Source organism: Chiloscyllium plagiosum, chromosome 2 (assembly GCF_004010195.1).
Source record: "Chiloscyllium plagiosum isolate BGI_BamShark_2017 chromosome 2, ASM401019v2, whole genome shotgun sequence".
Classification (NCBI taxonomy): Eukaryota; Metazoa; Chordata; class Chondrichthyes; order Orectolobiformes; family Hemiscylliidae; genus Chiloscyllium; species Chiloscyllium plagiosum.
The window spans coordinates 24,666,135-24,690,432 of record NC_057711.1 but is presented as its reverse complement, the minus strand read 5'-3'; the positions used below and the strand labels follow the sequence as shown (position 1 = coordinate 24,690,432).

The 24,298-nt window shown below is 40.6% G+C and overlaps 1 protein-coding gene across 2 annotated transcripts in view; it reads right to left on the bottom strand.

The window, feature by feature from the left end:
- Nucleotides 1–15,106, bottom strand: part of LOC122557644 (storkhead-box protein 2-like) — a 323,710-nt gene extending 308,604 nt beyond the window's left edge. For both annotated transcript variants that reach the window (XM_043705438.1, XM_043705457.1), the window contains exon 1: nt 14,427–15,106. In XM_043705438.1, the coding sequence (XP_043561373.1) occupies nt 14,427–14,766 (340 nt within the window). In that variant the 5' untranslated portion in view covers nt 14,767–15,106. The remainder of the gene's footprint in view (nt 1–14,426) is intronic.
- Nucleotides 15,107–24,298: the final 9,192 nt, after the last annotated feature.

The window sequence follows — 24,298 nt, the reverse complement described above, 5'->3', positions numbered from 1 at the left end:
GACATGACCAGCTATCCTTAGTAGCCACACACGCAGATGACAAGCAACATGAATTCGACTGGGACAACACTACTATTATAGGACAAGCCAAACAGAGAACAGCCAGGGAATTCCTAGAGGCATGGCACTCATCCACAGATTCTATCAATAAGCACATCGACCTGGAACAGCTGGACAGCTGGAACTGACAACCAGAAGCGGCAGATTCAAGCCACTACAAATGCCGGAGGAAACATCACAGAAGCGCTTCACAGGAGGCTCCCAAGCACTGAAGATGTCACCTGGACAGGGGACGAAACGTCTGCAACACAAATTCCCAGCTCGGTGAACAGAACCACAACAATGAGCACCTGAGCTACAAATCTTCTCACAAACTTTGGACCCCATGGGATCTTTAAATTATCGCATAAAGAATTTGGAAAAATCCTTAAGCCCAGAAACCATCCAAAGCATTAAGTTATCAAACATATATATCACTGACTTCTTCTGAATTTCAAAATTACTTGAACTTTCCTCCCACTTTGGAACTTGCTTGTGTCTGAACTCCTGATGGCATGTGCTTTTATGGATTTCATTTGGATGCCTGTCACTTACATTTATAGCATTTAAACAGATAAACACCAAGTATGCTCTTTCAAAATATACACAGTCAAACAGAGTGATAAAATTGTCCCAGCATTATACTGCTTCTAACAAACCAGTTTAAATATGCAAGTAAGTATATGAATCTCGCTCAAGTCTCTGACCTTGAATTCAGTGTAAGAGACATCTACAGAGAGTTCGGGTAAATCAGCTGATCAGAAGTTAAAACTTCCAATTGCATGTGCATATCAGGACTTGATCAACACATACCAGCAATTCAGTTTCAATATATTGCTATTCCAAATATCAGGTGATCTGTTCCACATTGTAGGACTATTGAATGTCCAATCACATAATTTTAGATGTGAAAAAAACCAAAACTCATCCTTTCTTCTCCTGCTAAATTTCTGTACCAAATAAATTTCAAAGGCAGAACAAACAAATAAACTTAAAAGATAAGGCTAGGACTCCAGTTAGTGCCATCTTTCACAACATCTGTCTAATTCTCTTGAATTAGTATGCCTGTACCTCCAAGGAATAATAATAAAAACATATGGGATGATTTCACAGTTGAATGCTCAAGGAGAACACAGAGCAGGAAATTGTGGCCATGTGGCCTGTAATTTCCATCCACTTATTTTAATGGGTACAAACCGTGGCTGCAGCCTTGCAAACTCATAGCTCATCCTCTCCCTGCTCAACATTTCTTGCTGGGAGAGCCCAATCAGGGAATTAGTTCTACAGTAAAATATCAGCAACCAGCTCATTTTGAAAAGATTTACCAAGTAACGAGGAACAGAAAAACCTTGGTGGGCGGCACGGTGGCACAGTGGTTAGCACTGCTGCCTCACAGCTCCAGAGACCTGGGTTCAATTCCCGCCTCAGGCGACTGACTGTGTGGAGTTTGCACATTCTCCCTGTGTCTGCGTGGGTTTCCTCCGGGTGCTCTGGTTTCCTCCCACAGTCCAAAGATGTGCAGGTCAGGTGAATTGGCCATGCTAAATTGCCCGTAGTGTTAGGTAAAAGGTAAATGTAGGGGGTATGGGTGGGTTGCGCTTCGGTGGGGCGGTGTGGACTTGTTGGGCCGAAGGGCCTGTTTCCACACTGTAAGTAATCTCCTCTAATCTACTCTTCCATCTGAAGGTGATTTCTAATATCAGATTATAACATGAACACTTCACATTCGGGTATTCTGTATCAGCTCTCTTTAGAAGGCTAGGTATCATCTCACAACTTTACTGTGAAAGTTACTGTCAATCCAACAGTGGATTCAAATTTACAGTAATTAACTTTGTTTACTGACATTCATCCATGTAAATTACCATGATTAGTTATAGATCAGACAATTCAAGATATTCTATTAGAAATAGCATAGGATCTGCATACAAAAACACCTATAATCTTTAGCCCTTAATTCTATTTCTTGGAAATGAAGCTTGGTTAGTATCTTTCAAAGTTTAGAAGATGTTTCAAAAAATGGCAGAGGAAGAGAGGATCTCCATGCCTTATGCCCTTAGATAAAACAAATGTGAAATTTTACAGGTCATGCAATCCAGACTGGAAGAGCTTTGTACAAAGGTTCCATTAGCCTGTGGAAGTAAGATAGGTGAATGTTGCTCCCACTCTAGAGAGTGCCTTCTCAGCACTCACGAAAAAGCCACAGTGGGACTTTTCCTATTGAGTAAGTCAGACCCTTACAAATATCAATCTGCAGAGGCTCTACTTTTTCAGATGGTGTCTAATGTCCTTGTGATTGAATTGATTCATTAAAGCACAAAACAAAATTAAAATCTGGGGAGCTCCACTTCAGGAAAGCAAGTCAATAGTCCAGCATGACACATGACACACTCAATAACCAGTACCTTCACAGAAACATTTTTATCGCCTTTGCATGGATCTTCTTCCAAAGAAATATCACTAAATGGATACCAACACTTGACATTTTTGTTGAATTATCAGGCCACAGAAGTGTAATTTTTTTGTGCTACTGATGTTCGAAGCAAAACAAAAATTGCATTATCTTTGATACAAATGTGGAATAGCAAATTTGGTGTAGGATGGAGCAGGAAAGGGGAATATAGGAAGTAACATGGGGATTTATGAAACTCACAAAAATAGAAATTGCTGAAAAAATTCAGCAGGTCTGGCAGCATTTGTGGAGGGAAAGCAGAGTTAATGTTTCAAGTCCTGTGACCCTTCTTCAGAAGGGAATTGATGTTGTCCCAAAAAGGGTTTCTTCTGCAAAGATTTCAACAAATACATTTTTCTGATACAGCAAGAGTGAAATTCACAGGATGGGGAGTTAAAGTGGGTAGTGGTACATCTGTCACCAGTTCTGCAGCTAGTTCAATATTGGTTCCACTGACTTGAATGGCAATAGACAGAATACTGCACTGTTTATCTCTTGCCCAAGTCAGTTTCTCTCCCAAAATAATAATGAAATTTATTCCCCAAATCATTGGCTTCCTAGATACTCGAAGTAAAGGTTCAAAATTCCTTTACGTTACAAACATGGACAATTAAAAAGAAGCGAAACACAGAGTGCTATTTTCCCTTGAGCAGCTGAATCTTTGATCTTGAAGCTACTGCAGCTAAGCTGCAGCTGTGTATTCCCACTTGGCTGCATTCTGACCCCATTTCCCTGGCAGTGCCTGGTGCAGTTAGATCAGATATGCTCTCTCTGTTGCATCTAACCTTGGACTTGACTTCAGAAAAGTTTATAGCTGATAGTGCCAACTATTTTGGAAAACACAGCCAAAAATATATTGTTAATATTTAAAAGGCAACCTCCACGTGTGGTGCTTAAAACAAAAGGCTGCAGGCAACAGTTGTGTTTTTTTTTAAATAATAATGTCTTATTTTTTAGCTTTTTCAGCAAAAATGGCAGAAGCTCCTTTAACTGCAAATTAGATAAGATCAGGTTGTGTTCAACAATAAGTCTGATTAATATACAAAATTTCCTATGAATTTCCATTCTCCTGAATTTCTATTAACACAAGCATATAATTAACATGTTTCAAGTCAGTTATGCACACCCCAGTGATAAAATGTGACCTTTCAAACTTCTTTTGCCCTGTAGCCTCCCTCACTAATTAATCCCCCACTGATATGTAACAAAGGCATCAGTCTTCTAAAAGATTATCAAAAAGGTCGAGAAGAAAGTGAGTTTCCAATTCACCTCAGTAACCAGTTATTCCAGGCCATTAATTAAACCACTTTGTTAATCCAATAATTTCTCAGTCATCTTTTTTATTGCTACCCATCTTTCCCAAGTCAAATTCAAATTTGCAAGTAATTATAGCAGGATTTCAACACATTTTCTAGTTCAAATTAGTCCCCATTTCTGGATAACTTGTCTCGGAATGCAACCAATTAGTCATTACAACACTTCTGAAAGATCTCCTGAACTCACAGTTCTGAGGTGACAACTACAAACTGAGCCAAGCAGACATCATGAAACAGAAAAAAATGAATTTCACAGGAATCAATTGACCATATATGTATACATGTACAAGCAAGATTTGCATTTACCTTATTTATTAGATTAGCAGGAATAGGGATCTTTCAATAGGCATGAAGTTGTAGGATGGTCTTTTCTAATAAGTTTGCATAAATTACTTTATACAGTACAATCCTGAATATCTAAATTTCTTAAAACTGTGTGTATGGGAATAAGTTGGACTTAAATCATTGAATAAAAGGGTATTAGTCAAATCAAAGTGCTCTCTTAAATTTAACAATAATTGAGGGTACAGAACTAATCCTCAAGTTATGAATACTCTGAAGACTGGTGTGTTCCATAATTAAGTTGTGCAACATTATAGGTGATGTCTCATATAGCACCAGAAATGCAATATTTTTCAAATCAATCAGTTATGCAATACTGATGAAAAGTGACCTCGCAACCTTTTTGGGTGTTGCCTCCCCACTAATCACTGCCCCACTGACATGTGACAAAGACTTGTCCTTTAAGCTTTAATTTCATCTCAGCATTCAGTTATACAGGTCATTAATAAACCAGTTAGAACGTTAATGCTAATCCAAGAGTTGCTGGTTTACAGGTAAGATATTAAAACTGAGGGCACAGCTGTGTGGTCAGGCAGTTTTAGACGACTTTATGGCACAAACTGTAGTGCAGGGGAACTCTCTAGGTGTCATGGTTTTTGCTGATCCCTGAAACATATGTCCAAAATTATTCATCTGTAGAATATTGGTATTATAAAATTTACTGGGTTTTTGGCCTGCATAAAACACTACAAGTAATTCATTATCTGCCAAGCACTCTGCAATGTTTTGAGACCATGGAAGAAACTACAAGAAACATGTTCTTTGCTTTTAGCCACAAATTAATATCACAACTAATAATTCATCTTATTTCCCTCTGTCAAACTCCACTATACACTTAAATGACATAACAGGACACATTGACTAGGTTTTTATGTTTGTCGTTGTGAAATATTACGATCACCAGAGAAACTAATAACATTTAAAAGGAAATTCAAACTCAGCAGTTCTGAGAAGGATCACTCAACTGAATCCTGTGCAAGGACTATATATATACTTTTATTTTGGAAATATCTAAAAAGTGGAAATTTAAACTATTAGAGTTTTTAACAACTGTGAGCTACATTAACAACTTAGTACTGCGGAGATCTGCACACCACACCTTAGGAAGGATATATTGGCCTTGGAGAGAGTACAACATAGGTTTACAAGAATGAGATTACATAAATCAGCCCTGTTTACACTCGAATTTCAAAGGTTGAGGAGTGATCAGATCAAAATCTTCAAGATGTTAACAGGAAAAGAAAAGGTAGATGAAGATAAATTATTTCCAATGGTGAGATTCTAGAACAAGGAGGCATACTCTGAGAACTATTGACAGACGTTCAGGAGAGATATTAGGAAGCACTTCTGCACACAAAGGGTGGGAGGTGTTTGGGACTCTCTTCCACAATGGCAGTGATACTGGATCAGTCATATTTTAAAATTTTAATATTTTTGTTAAGGAAAGGTATAAGGGATATGGACCAAAGGCAGGTGCATGGAGCTCAGTTACAGATCTCATTGAATGGTGGAACAGGCTTTGTGAGGTTGAATGGCCTACTCCTGTTCCTATGTTAGCATGTCACTTGAAAAAAGTGAAAGTGTTGAGTCGTTATTTGACGGTCACACAAACGAGGTAACATTTACAGAAACAGGATTTGATTACTTTGAGAAATATACTGGCACCAGGTTATCTTTCTGCTTAAACAAAATTGCCCAGCAACAGCCTTTTGAATCTGCTGTAATGTACAGTTTGCTACAGACCTGGGATACTTACACTTAGACGTCTAAAAATCTGCAAGGTGAGTCAGATACTTCTTTCTGCTTCATTGACTAGAAGGAAAGTAGTGCTGAAATACTTTGGAAACAAAGAATTTTTAACTAATAATAACATAATATTTAATCACCAAATATCAAAAAAATGTGAGAAAGGCACCTCATTCCAACTCAGCCTTGTGGCTTGGATTCTCAAACCACAGAAACTTGTTCCTTTTTGCCTACATTTTTTTTCCACACATCATATTTCTGTAAAGCTGTCTGACATATCCATGCTATTTGTAAATAAATGTGTGTGCATTCAGATTTAAAGTGGGTGTAGTTTAAATTTGTGTTTTATTAATTAATAATTCATTCTGCTACTTGTAAAGGATGAGCTTGATATAATAACTAAGTTGTTTGTTTGTGTATTTATGAAACCCAGTGTAAGTTTCTTCTTTCTTAAATGGTGATCAAGGTCAGGCAAGTTCACCATCTTAATAATTAAACTGGTCACTTACATATTTGTGAGAATTTACAGAACAGAGAGATTTGACTTTCCATTAGGTTCCCCATAACGGTTTGGGGGCATGTTGTACGGTCATTGGACACCAACAATGAGAGATTGATGTGGACTAAAAGTAATTCATAAGTATGGAAGGAATAGGTACCGGTTTCTCATACTGTAAAATAAAATGGCATCAAAAGTGATGAAATATACCCTATAGATAGGAGAGGTACCTCTGAGTGATTTACAAGACTGGAAGAAGGCAAAGGCTGTAGAGTTGGCAAGTGAATTGAAGATATATTTCTTGAAAAGGCAGAGAAAAAATTAAATTATTGGCACAACATTTGGTGGAAATACAGGTCATGCTAGGGCTGCCAAGTAATGAGACACTTGAGTTAGTGGGAATGAGTCTATAGCTATAGTAGCTTGAACATGAGAAAGACCTAAAGCTGCTGGAAACAAAAAGGGAGAAGGAACATAAAGAACTGAACCTAAGGAAAAAGAAGAATAGAATTTCAGAGCCTGGAACAACAAATTCAGGTGAGAGAAAATGATAAAGAGAGGGAAATAAGAAAAGCCTTAAAAAGATGCAAATTTAAAACAGAGACTTTGAATGCAGATAGCTCTAATGAGGTAAACCAGACCCTCAATCTAAAGTACAGTCAGGAAAATGCTGAAATTTGTACAGACTCTACCAATATTTGAGGAAGAGGATGTGAAGTCATGCTTCATACCATTTGAGAAGGCATCAAAACAAATGAAATGGCACAGGAAAACTGGACAGCGCACTGTCAGAGCAGGTTCACAGGTAGAACACGTGAAATTTATACATTGCTGTTAAGGAAGGTAACTATGAATTATGACAAAGCTAAGTGGGACTGTGAGTGCTGAGGAGGATGTAATGAGGCTTCAGGGTGAATTAGACAAGTTGAATGAATAGGAGAAAGTGAGGACTGCAGATGCTGGAGATCAGAGTCAAAACTGTAGTGCTGGAAAAGCACAGCAGGTCAGGCAGCATCGTGGAAGCAGGAGAATCGATGTTTTGGGCACAAGCCCTTCATCAGGAATTGGTCAATGGGGTTTGTATGTACTGAAGTATAGATGAATAAAAAGTATCAAATTGAGACAGGCTGGACAAACTGGGATAAAGGCACGATGTTTTTATCTGGCCAGGGAGTCCAAATAAAGGGGACCCAATTTTGAGCTGGCAAATCTGTTCAAAATCTGTTCCATTTAGCACATTAGTAGTGTCACACACAGACCAAACCTATGTGCCTCCAGTTCAAATTCCAAAATCTAAAATAAAGGATATCAATAGACAGAACCTTACATCACAGGGCAAATCTGACCTGTGCTAAGAAAGAGCGAAAACAGCAGAGGTAGTCTTTGAGCCAAGACAACCGTATGTTGAAATTAGAGTCATTAGGCCAAACTCAAAATGAAGGACAATACACAGTAAACTTTTCATAAGGTTAGCCCTTTGCTTTTCACTTACTGCTTTGAAGTGAGCATAGAGATAGTTAAAGGTATTGAAGAGTTGCTAAAAGGTTGTGAAGTGTGACTCAGAATGAGAAATGATCCAACCAAAGTTGTTTTCGTTCCATGGTTAAACACATGAAAAGCTTGAGAATATGTACAGATTGACTTCTTTGAAGTGGAATGGAAAGAATATTTTGTTTTGGACAATAGCTATAACAAGTGTTGAGTCTCTGCCCAATGCCTCAAGAACTAAAATATTTTAGTTCTCTTAGGTTTTGAGAAGTTTGTAATGTATGGGTTGCAAGAGGTATTGCAAAATAATGGCCCAAAGTCTGAGTTAAAAGTAGTTATGTGTGAGAACAGAACCTAATTCACTTTATTACAGTGCTCCCTGAATTTGTTTCTGTTGTGAACCTATTTTGATGCTTAAACTGGTGTAACCCCAGAGTGAAAATGGCAGGTGGGAAGAGTTGTTAAGCAGGGTGGAGGCTCAAACATTACCATAGATTAACATTTGCAGACTGTGTTGCTGTCAGTAGCAGGCCTCAGAACTCATTGGATTAGGCCACCCCATAAGCAAACAAAAAGCATATTACAGGGACCTTGAAACCAATTCCAGGATTAAGTCTCTCTTCCACGTGTTATTACTGCCTCAGAGTTTATGGCCTACATTTCTGGAGAAACTTCCACTAGTGTCACATAGATCATTTGCATGAAAGAGAATATTGACCAAAAACAAAGCATGATCAAATTCCTTCAACACTCCAAACCAGAAAGAAAGAAAGAGTCACAAGCTGGAAGTTTTGCACGATGACAGAATTCACCAGAAAACCAGAGACCCAAAGTCTTCCATTAAGATGAATCAATCAATGTCATAGTCTCAGCAACTAAGTGGATTTGGTAGTCAAGATCAAAGCTCAAGGTTGATACAAACAGATGTTGAAAGAACTGAGCTGAAAAACGTGTTGCTGGAAAAGCGCAGCAGGTCAGGCAGCATCAAAGGAGCAGGAGAATCGACATTTCAGGCATAAGCCCTTCTGCAGGCATCTCCTGAATGCTCCTTTGATGCTGCCTGACCTGCTGCGCTTTTCCAGCAACACATTTTTTAGCTCTGATCTCCAGCATCTGCAGTCCTCACTTTCTGCTAGTTGAAAGAACTGAGTCAAGCTAATGGAAATTGATGGCGACAGACAGAAAGAAAAAAGCCAGATGGTTTAATTGAAAGTACATAGGAAGGAAGAAAACAATCAGTAATTATTCTCCTAATTTCTTATCAATTGATGTTATTTTTTCTAAAGATAAACTGGTGATAGAAAATGTTATATAACTCCTACTATGTCTTTGAGGCTTGCACTTAAGCTGTTATAATTTCCAAGACCAAAGGCTGTCAGATTATTTTCTCAATTTTTCTTGGGCTAGAAGTATCAATTCCATTGACTTCCAAAGGAATTTGAGTGTCCAGTTATCACTTCATGATAAACTTTTCTTGAAAATGTATCCATTGATATACTTTGTGAAGTACCACTGCTGTATTCAGGAAAAAAATATAGCGACCAGGTCTCCCAAATATTGGGAGATTACAATAACGTACTTACATAATATATTCCCATTCAGTTCAGTAAATGTTCTAAATCTATTTTTCGCAAAGTTGAATGATATCAGGCAGATCCACTTGAAGAATAAACATCATTTCATTCACCTGCATTTTATGAATATAAGCAGTAAAAATGTGATATGAACAAAGCCATCTCATATTATATGAGTGAGTTTCTAAAGGTCAAGATTTAATCATTGGTGGGAAGAGATGGCTGAGTGGTATTGTTGCTGGGCTAATAATCCAGTGATGCAGGTAATGTTCTAGACACCTAGATTCAAATCCCACCTGGGTAGAACAAAGAACAGAACAGCTCAGAAATAGGTCTTTCGGCCCACCAAGCCTGCACTGACACATGATGCCATTCTAAACTAAAAAACCTTTTGCCTCCATGTGATCTGGATCCCTCTATTCCCTGGCTTTTCATGGATCTATCAAGATGCTTCCTAAACATTGCTATCGTATCTGCTTCTACCACCTCCTCTGGCAGCATGTTCCAACTACTTACCACATTCTGTGTAAAATACTTGCCCCTCTCATTTGCTTTAAACTTTCCCCATTTTATCTGAAACCTATGGTCCCTCATAATTGACATTTCTACCGGGGAAAAAGACTCCAACTATTCATGTTATGCATGTCACTCATAATTTTGTTACCTTCTATCTGGTCGCCCCTCAGCCTCAACACTCAAGTGAAAACAAAACAAGTTTGTCCAATCTCTCCACATACCTTAAACCCTGCAAACCAGGCAACATTCTGGTAAGCCTTTTCTGTATCCTTTCCACAGCCTCCACATCCTTCTAGTGTGGCAGCCAGAACTGTGTGCACGTTCTAAATGTGGTCTAATTAAAATTCTATAAACCTGCAATGTGATTGCCAATTTTTACGCTTTATGCCCTGACCGATGAAAGCGAAAATACCATGTCTTTTTGACTTTCTTATACACCTGTATTGCCACTTTCAAGGAACTGCAAACCTGAATTTGAATGCAATAAAAATCTGGAACTAAAAGCCTAATGATGACACAAAACCATTGTTGATTGCTGTATAAATCCACTTGCTTTATTAATGCCCTTTAGGGAAAGAAGCATCCATTGTTTGCCTGGTCTTGGGAGGTTGTAGAGCTGGAAGAGGAAGAACTTCAAAATTCAGCTGGAAGCTCATCTCAGGATCAAATACAACACCAAGGTTATTAATAGACTGGTTAAGATTACTGCCAGGAAGAGGGATAAAGTCAGTACAGAATTCCTGAGTAAGAAGTGAAAACAATCACCTCAGTCTTTATAACATTTAATCTTTGGAATCTCATCCTATACTGTGTGTCAGGTACACTTTCTGATAATTTAGCATTAATGGAATAGTGAAGAGAGATATGACAAGACATGGTTCAGCTTCAGATGATATCATCAAGGAATACATGAAGATGAGAGGCAGGAGATAACGTGTAGATCCTTAAGGCGCTTAGGATAATAGAACAAGAACAGGAAGGTAAGCCATTGAAAATGAATCTCTGGCTTAGATCAGATATGTAAAATAAAACAGATGAGAGCAATTCCAAACAGCTGGACAGCAAGTGAGAGGTTTTGGAAGCTAAAGTTGTAGTTGAACATGTCAAAAGGTGACTTGATAGAGGTGTACAAGATGATTAGGGGTTTAGATAGGGTTGACCATGAGAACCTTTTTCCATGTATGGAGTCAGCTATTACGAGAGGGGATAGCTTTAAATTAAGGGGTGGTAGGTATAGGACAGATGTTAGGGGTAGATTCTTTACTCAGCGAGTCGTGAGTTCATGGAATGCCCTGCCAGTAGCAGTGGCGGACTCTCCCTCTTTATGGGCATTTAAACGGGCATTGGATAGGCATATGGAGGATAGTGGGCTAGTGTAGGTTAGGTGGGATTGGATCGGCGCAACATCGAGGGCCAAAGGGCCTGTACTGCGCTGTATTTTTCTATGTTTCTATGTTCTATGTAAAAGCAGCAAACAGAATGAGGCGGGAAAGGTTTTCTTTGTATCGATAGGATATCATCTGCAACTTTAATAAGAACTGATTCAGTCATGTGGCAGAGGTTGAAACCTGATTGGAGGGATTGGGATCGGGGGCGGAATTCAAAACTAGGGGACATATATTCAAGGTGAGAGGAGAAAGATTTAAAAAGGACATGAATGGCAACTTATTTTACACAGAGAGTGCTTTGTGTGTGGAATGAACTGTCAGAGAAAGTGGTGGGTGCAGGTACAGTTACAATGTTTAAGACATAGGACATAAATAGGACAGGTTTGAAGGGAATTGGCCAAGCACAGGCAGACGAGACTAGTTAGCTTTGGAACGTGGTCGGCATGGACCAGTTGTACCAAAAAGTCCATTTCCATGCTGTATGACTCTATGCCTTAATGGTATACACGTTCAAGGACTTTGGAAAGGAAAGTACATTTGAATATGAGTGGTGAGGAGGGTAGAGTTAAGGGCTTTTTATACTTTATTCTTTCATGGAATGTGGACATACTGATAAGGCCAGTCTTTGCATTTTTCCCATCCCTAACTGCGCTCAAGGGCAAATGAGAACCTAACACATTTTGGAGGAAAGGGTGGTGATGACAGCAGATTTCAAGACATGGACTAACAGCTGAAGAGATAGAATCATTGAAAATACCAGCTAACACAGGTACTAAGGAGGGAGTGGGTGGTCAGCAGTTTAGTGGGAACTGGGGCAAAATGTGGTTGGCTACTTGCAATATCAGCACTCTTTATTGATTGGAAAACCATTAGTGGATACTGTATCCTAAAGAACATTTGACCATTGTCTTATTTTAATAAACAGCAATTTTGAAAATCTGCAATGACAGAACAAAACTACCAGCTGTCAAATTCAACTGCTCTGTGCTTTGCTAGAAAAAGAAGTTTTTGTCTCAAGTGCCTCTCCAAACTCCATTCTTTCAGTATTTTGCACACTGAGTATTCTAATGAATGACTGAAATGTATGCTTTTAGTGTAGGCGATTATTTTATATATTAGTGTTTTTTAAACCTATCTATATAAGAGCTGATAAAGTCATAGAGTCATAAAAGGTATACAGCAGAGAAACAGACGCTTCAGTCCAACTCATCTGACAAGATATCCTAAATGATAACTACTTCTGCTTGAATTTCTGAAATTAGTATTAGCTGCTGAAAGAATAAAGCCATTAGCACAGCAGAACACTTAATTAGTTCACAAATAAAACAATACAAGAATATTGTTATTCGGTGACCTTATACAGACCAGTATTTGAATTTGGTGACAGAAATCTGACAATCACAAAAACTTTCTGAAAAGCCTTGAACATCCATCCTCTTTTGGAAAAAAGACACCAAATTTTAAAATCTGATAATTACAATACATGACTTTCCAGAGATTTGCCTTATTAAAATTACATTTATCATGTTTATTTTGTCAAAAAATAGATTCAATATGTGTTTTTTTTCCTGGAATCCTGCATCAACCATTGTCCTCAATCCTATACTATTACAATCTCAATTCTCACACCACTAATAAGTAAGTCTCAAATGGTGACTGTAGTTAACACAGACCAATTGGTATAATAATCACTGCAGAAACCAAGCAGAGACCATCTTTGATTTGGGGTTCCCATTATGTATTGACCGTTTTTGAAAACTCATATTTTTACACAGAAGTGGTCAGGTACACACCAAACCAATTCCATTCAAAATTTTGAGACTACATATCAACCTCTGATATATACTTATGAAATAGTTTGTGTGTAAATTGTTGAATTTTGTATTGTTTTTCTTGTAATTGACAGAGCATGTGGTGACCTCCCCAGTCAAGTAACACAACAACCAGCATATTCAGCATACCGGTTTGTATACACTACTGGAATTGTTTTTCGAAGAACTATGAGCTAGTTTACTCACGTAGATACTAAGTACAGTACTGCATTATTAAAGTACATATATGCAGTATCATTATTGCAATCAGTTTTGTGTTTGTAAATTTTAAAACGGAATGGGAATCATTACGACTTATTAAAACTTTTTAGCTAATCAACAACTGGTAAAATTACGTACATTATATTCCCAGCTAATACTATATCTAAGTGGATCCATATTCTCCAATAATTCTTCATTAGATCGGAGCGCATTAATGGCATACTTATGCGTCTAAAAAGCAACTATTCAATAGTCCGGTTGCATGGCAGCATTCCAACCAGCAGCTAAGAGTTATATCTTTCATTTGCTCTGGGTAAACAGGCTTTGCAAACACCAATGCTTTCGGTTAGAGTCTGGTCTCTCCGACCAGAATGGACCTGCAACTCCTCCGTTCTACCAGAGAAATGTTGCCTGCACAGTGAACCATTTCAGTAAATATTGAAAGATAACTAGTATAAATAGCAGGCTGCGATATTAAGGTCTGCGCTGTTGCACTAGAGTTCAAAAATAATAAATCGGAATCACATGCTTTTTATTCAGCAAGTTGGGGTGTATGTCATTATCATCCAAGTACTTGCAGTCTCTAGTCCGTCTTCTGTGAGTGCATTTTAAAAAAAAACTGGCGCGTCTGTTAAAGGCATCAAACAAATTGAGGACAGTTTCGAAATACAATGTACGACATGAGTCCGTGCAAATGCATTTGCTCTATCATTATGTCCTTTTGGAAACTGCCTAAATATTTCTGAGATGAAAAGTTCATCATTGTCAACTCGAGTGGGAGTTTTGAAAGGTGCGAATATCAACTGGTTGCGGTACTGAAGTAGTAACTAGAGAGATTATGGGTTCAAAACCGAGGGCAAGATCTGACAATGAAACATTCGCACTGAGATTGCAACATGATTTCCAGCCTCCACACAGTAGTTTGTTTTTTTTTGTTAAAGCAGGTCACACAACACTGGGCTGGTGCACTATCCCCCAAAATACCTGTTCAAACCCAGAATGTTTTACACCTAATGAAGGCATTGGCACTCACCCAGATACTTTATACCGAAGCCCCGGGGAGGTTTAAGGGATCTCCTCATCCAGGCTTCCCTCAACACTTCCAGGTGGGACTCCTTGCCCTGGATCAGCAGGACGTGTTCGTCGATCCAGCCGAGGAAGAAAGCCTCCGAGATGGCGTCTGTCACTCTCTTGTTCCAGAAGTGCTGCATGTTCTCCGCTTTAAAGTCGGCGAAGATCTCGTAGCCGGTGTGGTGGTGCTGAATGTTGTCGGTGACCGCCACCGCAGCCCTGGCCGAGCCGCTCCGAGCCAGCACCACGGCCAGAGAGTGGGGGGCGATCTGCAGGAACTTCTCCATTCCCCCCTGCGGCATGGCCCCGAGGTGACGGAGAGACACCGCTGCTGCAGCCGCCCGGGGGAACTGACAAAACTATGGGCAAGAGGGTTACTCTGTCAGCCTCTCCGCACTGAATCCCCCGCAGCCAGCGATGCTTTGCATTTCTCCGCACGGATGGTGTCGGAGCGCAGCCCGGGGAGAGGGAGGGGGCAGTGCTCAGGGTGAGGGGAGGAAGGGCCTCACCGCGGGGTGGGGAGGGCGGTATTCCTGCCCCCTCCCCACCTCCACCTGCCTTGGGCTCCCAAAACCAGTCCCCTGCTCCGGGGAAGGACGTGCCGGCACTGTTTCTCCTTTATCTTGGCAATAACAAGACCCCCCGCCCCTTCTCTTCCCCTCCCTCCCGTTCCTCTGACCCCGCTCCCACTCCCAGATCCTGCTGCCCGCCTGTGGGAAGGTGCCACTCTGCCGTCCCGCTGACAGCTCCACCACCCGCCCGCGCGCCTCCGCGCGAGCCCGCCCATACAGCGCAAGCTCGACCGCGCGCTCCCGGCTCCCGCCAGCTGGGCTGCGCGCTCTCGGCTCACACGTTCCCACGTAAGGGGAGGGTATATCAATGAAAGGCGCCTGGGGAAGGGGAATTGAGCGATGTGACTAAGACGAAAAGACATAGAAGCAGAAATTAGGCCATTCAGCCCACCGAGACTACTCCACCATTCAGTCATGGTTGATGTGTTTCTGAACCCCATTCTCCTGCTTTCTCCCTGTAACCAGGGTGGCACGGTGGCTCAGTGGTTAGCACTGATGCCTCACAGCCAGGGGCCTGCGTTCAATTCCTGCCTCTAGCAACTGTGTGGAGTTTGCATATTCTCCCCATGTCTGCTGGTTTGCTGGATGTGTATGCCAGGTGAATTGGCCTTGCTACATTGCACATAGTGTTAGGCACATTAGTCAGGGGTATATATAGGGTGGTGGAATGTGTCTGGGTGGGTTACTGTTCAGAAGGTTGGGTTGGTGTGGACTTGTTGGGCTGAAGGGCCAGTTTCCAAACTGTAGGGAATCTAGTCTAACTCTTGATCCCCTTGATAACTAAAGAACCTATTGATCTCAGTCTTAAATACACTCAATGACGGTCTTCACAATCTTCTGTGGCAATGCATTCCATAGATTCAACACTCTGGCTGATGACATTTCTCCTCCTCTCCATTCTAAAAAAGTCTTCCCTTTACTCGAAGGCTATACACTCAGTTCCAAGACTCTCCTATCAATGGAAACATCTTCCCAACATCTATTTTGTCCAGGCCATTCAGTATTCTGTGCGTTTCAATTAGATGCCCCTCATCCTTCTAAACTCCATGAAGTATAGTCCCAGAGTCCTCAAACATTCCTCATATGTTAAACTTTTCATTCCTGGGACCATTTTCGTGAACCTCCTCTGAACATGCTGCAGGGCCAGTGCATCCTTCCTGAGGTGTGGGCCCAAAACTGCACACAATACTCCAAAGTGGTCTGACTAGAGCCTTATAGAGTCTAAGAAGTACATTCCTGCTTTTATATTCAAGCTCTTTCAAAATAAGTGCCATCGTTGCATTTGCCTTCCTAACTACTGACTCAACCTGCTAGTTTACCTTGAGAGAATTCTAACTAGAACTCCCAACTGTCTTTGCACTTCAGACCTCTGAATTTTCTCCCCACTTAGAAGATAATCCATGCCTCTATGCTTCCTACCAAAGTGCATGACCTCACACTTTCCCACATTGTACTCCATTTGCCACTTCTTTGCCGACTCTCATAACCTGTCCAAATCCTTCTACAGCCTTCCCTACTTCTCAATGCTATCTGCTCCTCCTTTGTATCATCTGCAAACTAGCCTCAGTTCCTTCATCTAGATCATTAATGTATAAAGTGAAAGTTGTGGCCCCAAAACTGAGCCTTGCAAAACACCACTTGTCACCAGTTGCCATCCTGAGAAGGACTCTTTTATCCTGATTCTCTGCTTTTTGCCAGACAGCCAAGCTTGTATCCATGCTAGAACCTTTTGCCCTATTTTACCATACACTTCCAAGTATTCAGAAATCTTATCCTATGCAATGGATTCCAGGATCTTACTCACAACTGAGGTTAGGCTAATCGGTCTGTAATTTTCCGTCTTTTGCCTTCCACACTTTTTAAACAGGATTTAAAAATGTGTTGCTGGAAAAGCGCAGCAGGTCAGGCAGCATCCAAGGAGAAGGAGAATCGACGTTTCGAGCATAAGCCCTTCTTCAGGAATCATTCCTGAAGAAGGGCTTATGCCCGAAACGTCAATTCTCCTTCTCCTTGGATGCTGCCTGACCTGCTGCGCTTTTCCAGCAACACATTTTTAAACTCTGATCTCCCGCATCTGCAGTGCTCACTTTCTCCTTTTTAAACAGGATGTTACGTTAGCGATTTCCTAATCCTCTGGGAGCCTCCCTGATTCTAGCGATTCCTGAAAGGTCACCATTAATGCCTCAGCTATCCCCTTCAGCTATCTTCCTTAGAACTGTTTGTCATTTTTATAAATGACTTAGACACAGGCATAGGTGAATGGATTAGTAAATTTGCAGACGCCACTAAAGTCGGTGGAGTAGTGGACAGTTTGGAAGAATGTTACAGGTTGCAGGGGGACGTGGATAAACTGCAGAATTGGGCTGAGAGGTGGCAAATGGAGTTCAATGCAGCTAAATGTGAGGTGATGCATTTTGGGAAGAATAACAGGATGGCAGAGGTACTGGGTCAATGGAAAGATTCTTGGTGGTGTGGATGTGCAGAGGGATCTTGGAATCAATGTGCATAGATCGCTGAAAGTTGCCACCCAGGTGGACAGTGCTGTTAAGAAGGCACACGGTGTGTTAGCTTTCATTGGTAGAGGGATTGAGTTCTGGAACCACAATATCATGCTGCAACTATACAAAATGCTGGTGCGGCCACACTTAGAATATTGTGTACAGTTCTGGTACCAATATTTCGGGAAGGATGTGGAAGCATTGGAAAAGGTGCAGAGGACATTTGCCAGGATGTTGCCTGGTCTGGAAGAAAGGTCTTATGAGGAAAGGCTGAGAGACTTGGGTCTGTTCTCATTGGAAAGAAGAAGGCTAAGGGGGGATTTGATAGAGACATACAAGATGATCAGAGGATTAGATAGGGTAGACAGTGAAATACTTTTTCCTAGGATGATGACATCAGCTTGTACGAGAGGGCATAACTATAAATTGAGGGGTGATAGATTTAAGACAGATGTCAGAGGCAGGCTCTTTATGCAGAGAGTGGTCAGGGTGTGGAATGCCCTACCCGCTAATGTAGTCAACCTAGCCACATTAGGGAGATTTAAACAATCCTTAGATAAGCACATGGATGATTTTGGGATAGTGTAGGGGGACGAGCTGAGAATAGTTCACAGGTCAGCGCAGCATCAAGGGCTGAAGGGCCTGTTCTGCGCTGTATTGTTCTATGTTCTAACTCTGGGGTGTAGTCCATCTGGTCCAGGTTATTTATCCAACTTATTCAAACAAAATCACTGGACATGAATGCTACTGTAACACATTTACTGGTTACCTGATCCTACCAAAGATCTCTGCAGAACCCAACAAAACTGGCTATTCCTACGCTGCACTACTGTTACAATGATGTTGTGCAATAAAAGAATCAACTTGCCTGTGGGATCATACGCAAGCCTTTGAGAACAAATTAAGTTCTTCTGTTTTGAAGTGTATTGAGTAGTACACAGGAAAGCGCACAAATGCAATGAATTCAATGATCAATATTTTTCCAGTGACATTGGACAGCATGAATAAGTATTAGCCAGGACACTCTGTCCTGAAGTTCTGAAGGACCACACCCACTAGAAACATTAATTTTGTTTCTCTGCCAGACTTGCTAAGTTTATCCAGCAATTTCTGTATTTGTTACCCATTTCCAGCATTTGCAGTATTTTGTTTTTTACCGCAGAGGTTCTTTGACCTTCCGAGTTACTTTTTGGCAGAAGCAGTTTGGGAATCCATTGCAACTTGCTTGTTGGCAGCTGGGTGGACAGGAGGTTTCCCTATTCTGGATTAGTGGTGCTATTCTTTCCTCCTCCATATCTTCATCCTTCTCTTCATTCTGTTCTGACTCCTTGGATTCTGGAAGACTTTTCTCCCCCTTGTTTATCAGCCCTAGGTAATTCAAAAGTGTAAAGTAGTGTAATTTATTTCCTAAGTTATTTACTTGTGGCACTGTTGATAGGATTCTTGCATGGATTTTTTTAAAAAGTGAAGCATTGCTCTGCCACTCCTGGATGTGAGCATGTGACCTAAACTGATGTTAGCCTGATAAATGGATGTTACAGACCCTTATGTTCAAGGGTTATAAATTCCCTTTGTGACTTGGCCGACCATCATTGCACAAAGAAATCAGTAAAAGTAGATTAACTAGTCATTTACTTTATTTGTGGGATTATCTCATGTTTGTGAAACTTTAATATATGCAGAACATCTGTTTACCTACCCACTAATTGCATGTAAAGTATTTCAAGTGGTCTTTGAGACTGTGATAGCGCAAAAGTTCCAATTATTTTTCAGCAATTCACTGCATTCATTTATCAATCCTATTTATCTCAGAGATGCTGATTGCAATGTTACTTTTTATGAGCTCAATAAAGATATCTCTCTGTGAATTAACTTAATCTATTTTCTTCTCATTTAAAGGGAGGACACATTTTTATACATCTCTCACAGAATTCAAAGTGTTTCACAGCCAATTAAAAATTATTGAAATGTAGGGAATGTGCTAGGCAATTTTCAACAAGTACCCATAATCAACAAATTATGATAAAGTCAACCTTAGTGGTGTTGATTGAAGAATAAATGTTGGCCAGGGCAATGCTTGTTTCTGAAAACAGTTATAGACCATTTGCACCCAACTAAGACTTTGACAAAATCTTATTTTACCAGCTCTTCTAAAAAAAAGAACCTGTATCATTGTAATAGCTCCTGTAGTGCGATGCTAGATTATATGCTGAAATATAAATCATGAGGTTTGAATCTGTTGCAATTCAGAAGTACGATAAATGCTATCCCTGAGCTAAGGTCATTCTTTTTGCTTTTTCTCTCCTTGTGAAATTAAAATTCTAATTTTGCAAATTTAGACAAAAGTGTAGATAAGATAATTCCTCCAAGGCAAACAGAAACTTTCAATACTGTCTCCACTTTAGCTGATCTGAGGATGGGTCACTCAACCCAAAATGTTAACTCCAATTTCTCTCTACAGATACTGCCAGACCTGCTGAACTATTTAAGCAATCCCAATTTTCATTAAACCTTATAATACTATGATTACTGTTCCCTATGTGTTCTTCTATTGACACTGATCTACTTGACCACCTTCATTTCCCAGAACCAAGTCCAGCAATGACTCCTTCCCCAATGGACTGGATACATACGGATGTATAAAACTTTCCAAAACACATTTTAGAAACTCTTCCCTTCTCTGCTTGTACACTATTAGTATTTAATTCATTCAAAGATAATTAAAGGCCCTCATTATCATTACCAAATAGTTCTCGAATTTTTATGTAGTTTTCCTCTAAATTAGCTCCTTTACTACTAACTAATGGCCTATGGAATACACCTAACAGTGTGATTGGACCCCATTATTGCTACAACATCTTATTCCTATGTGGCTATTTGTGCTTGTAACTTGCCCAACTTATTTACTGTACTTCATGCATTTGTATACATGTATTATAATCCTGTCTGCAACTGTGGATGAAGAGAGTTAGTTTTTACTTTTGTATGTTAATTTTCTTCAGAGTTGCAGCCTGCACCACAGGCTAAAAACATTGTGAAACCGACAGTCAAGTAGGCAAGTCGTTTACTGCCTCTCCATTGGCAGGTTCTCAGCTCTGTCATGTTGTGATAACACACAGAAACTGGGACCCTAGTGTCCCCAGACTAAGGCTTGAGAGGAATTCATAGGAGATTTTGCATCCAGACATACTTTATGCGAGTCCACTGTCACATAGACATACCCTGACACTCATGAACCAAACTCCCATCTGTCGGCAAAAGCTCCACTGCCTTGTGAATGCCATTTCTTTATTCATTCATGGAATGTGGAAAGGCTAGGATTTATTCCCTAATTGCCCTATATAAAGTAGTGGTGAACTGCTTTCTTGAAACAGTATAGACTTTGGGATGTAGGAACATTCACAGTACTGTAGAAAAGGAAGTTCTGGGACTTTGGCCCAGTGCCAGTGAAGGAACAGCAATAGAGTTCCAAGCTAAGATGATATGTGGCTTGGAGGGAAATCTGTAGGTTATGTTCCTGCTGCCTTTATTCTTCAAGGTGGTGGAGATCGTGGGTTTGGAAGGTATTGTTGAAAGACCCTGGGTGAGTTACTGCAGTCTATCTTGTAGATGGAACACACTGCTGCCACTGCTGGTGAAGGAACTGAATCCAGACTGTGGTGGATGGGATTCCAAACAAGTAGAATGCTTTGTCCACGATGGTGTCAAGCTTTTTGAGATGTAAGCAGGCAAGTGGAGAGGCTTGATTCATACTCCTGATTTGTGCCTTGTAGCTGATGGATAGGCTTTGGCAAGTTAGGAGAAACGTTTCTCATCACAGAATTCCTGGCCTGTGACCGTTTCTTGTAGCCACAGAATGTATATGGCTTGTCTTATCCAATTTCTGGTTTATGATAAACCCCGGGATGTTGATAGTGGGCAACAGAGTGATGATAAAGCCATTGAAAGTCAAGGGGCAAGTTGAAGTCTTTTAGAGTAATCCCTGACAAAACTTCTGGAGCAGAATGCAAAGGTGAACCTCTGTGTAATTAACTGTATAGCAGCTCCTGTGGTGAAGCTGGTGAAAATCATAGAACTTTGCACTCCTTTAACCTCAACTGGGATTGTCAAGTGTGAACCCTGATATTTGACAGCCTCTGGTCTTGATATGTTTTGACTAGTCTTGCACATCGCAGAATGTTAAGACGACATCAGAGACCGAAGTTACAATTGATAAACCTAAATCGGTTGGTGTAAAGGGCATTGCTGTTCTCTGACAATGGTCTGGACCGTCATGTCCCATAGCCATGGGGTACCTCAGCTTAATCAGTCTTTGAGTATTAATGTGCTGACCTTACATTGTTCATTGTCTCCAATGGAGGCTTGGAGCTTAGAGCCTCTATTTTACAAGTGGATAGCATCCATCACACTAGATAAACAAACAACCCTCTGGATGTGATGTGAAGATGGTGGATATTGACAGTCTCAGTTTGGAGATAGATTTTGATAGTTGGGACCTCTAGAGACTGATGTTTGGAAGGGCACTTGAAGAGCAGAACCAAACACTGAAAGGGTTCAGAAAAGGTTTACAAGGATGTTGGAGGATTTGAGCTATAGGGAGAGGTTGAATAGGCTTGGGCTGTTTTCCCTGGAGCATTGGAGGCTGAGGGGTGACATTATAGAGGTTTATAAAATCATGAGGGGCATGGATAGGATAAATAGACAGAGTATTTTCCCTGGGGTGGGTGAGTCCAGAAGTAGAGGGCATAGGTTCAGGGTGAGAGTGGAAAGACATTAAAGAGACCTAAGGGGCAATGTTTTCATGCAGAGGGTGGTAGGTGTATGGAATGAGCTGCCAGAGGAAGTGGTTAAGGCTAGAACAATTGCAACATTTAAGAGGCATCTGGATGGGTATATGAATAGGAAGGGTTTGGAGGGATATGGGCCGGGTGCTGGCAGGTGGGACTAGAGTGTGTTGGGATATCTGGTCGCATGGACAGGTTGGACCGAAGGGTCTGTTTCCGTGCTGTACATCTCTATGACTCTATGACTCTAAAATGAAAAATCAGTTGCCAAGAGATTAACTCAGTGGAAACAGATGCCAGTTAATCATGACCACTGTCCTCTATGCCCACTGTCTTCTTCTGTAAATAATGTGGCAAAGACAATCATGTCAGAGTGAAGCTCCTGAGCCAGGTGATGCTTAACACAGAGTTGACCATCACAACACAAACTAGTATCTTGCGAGATTGGAGGCTACTGCTCTAAACCTAACTTCGACCTTACAGCAGATCAGATCATCAATCTATAACATTAACACTTTCTCTCCACAGATGTTGCCTAACCTGTTGGGTATTTCCAAAGTTTCTGTTTTTATTCCACTGAATACTTTGCTATTTTGTATTCTAGTGCTACTTGCTTTTCCTGATTCTTTGTGCACTTTATTATTCCCTCTTAACCTGACATGCTTTTCTCCCATCCACTTACCTTAACCCTGCCTGAACAGTACAAGCATACCACCCAACAAAGCCATTGATACAGCACTGTGAAAGATATCAGTTCTGTCCAACTACAAAAGCAAAACAATGTGGATACTGGAAATTCTGGAATGAACAAAAAGTGCTGGAGAAATCAAGGTCTGGTAGCATCAGTAAAGAGACTGAGTTAAAGTTTCAGATCAATGATCTTCGGTCAGAGCTGAGTTCAACACATCAAGCTGATTCAACATATCACCTTTAAAGTAGGAAAATCCCACAGATCACCAAAAGAGTAATCAAGCAAAAGTTGTTATTGAATCAAAGAAAGAGATACAAGCCAGAATAACTCAGAGTTTGTGATTTCAGTTTGGCTAGTCACAGTATACTAAGGTATTTATCCAAATGCCCAGAAGGAAAATAGAAACAGCAGCTAAAGAGTTGGTGGCATAGATCCATTATGAAAGTTTTAGTCTTAAGAACAAAGAACAAGGAAGACTTACAGCCCAGAAACAGACCCTTCGGCCCTCCAAGCCTGAGCCGATCCAAATGTACTGTCTAAACCTGTTACCCAATTCCTAAGCATCTGTATCCCTCTGCTTCCCACCTACTCATGCATCTGTCCAGACGCATCTTAAATGAATCTACTGTGCCTACCTCTATCACCTCTGCTGGCAATGTGTTCCAGATGCCCACCACCCTCTGTGTGAAGTACTTGCCGCGTGTATCCCCCTTAAACTTTCCACCTCTTACTTTGAAAGTGTGACCTCTCGTTATTTAATCCGTCACCCTGGGAAAAAACTTGTCTCTCTCCACCCTGTCTATACCATTCATGATTTTGTAGATCTCAATCAGGTCCCCCTTCAACCTCCTTTTTTCTAATGAAAATAAACCTAACCTCATTTCATAGCTAGCACCTTCCATACCAGGCAACATCCTCATAAACCTTCTCTGCACCCTCTCCAAAGTATCCACATCCTTTTGGTAATGTGGCAACCAGAACTATACATAGTATTCTAAATGCGGCCAAACCAATGTCTTGTACAATTTTAACATGACTTGCCAGCTCTTATACTCAATACCCCGTCCAATGAGGGCAAGCACACTATATGCTTTCTTGACCACTCTATCCACCTGTGCAGCAACCTTCAGAGTACAGGTGGACCTGCACTCCCAGATCTCTCTGCCCATCAACTTTTCCCAAGGCTCTTCCATATAATACACTCTAGAATTAGACTTACCTAAATGCATCACCTCACATTTGTCTGGATTAAAATCCATCTGCCACTTTTCTGCCCAACTCTCCAGTCT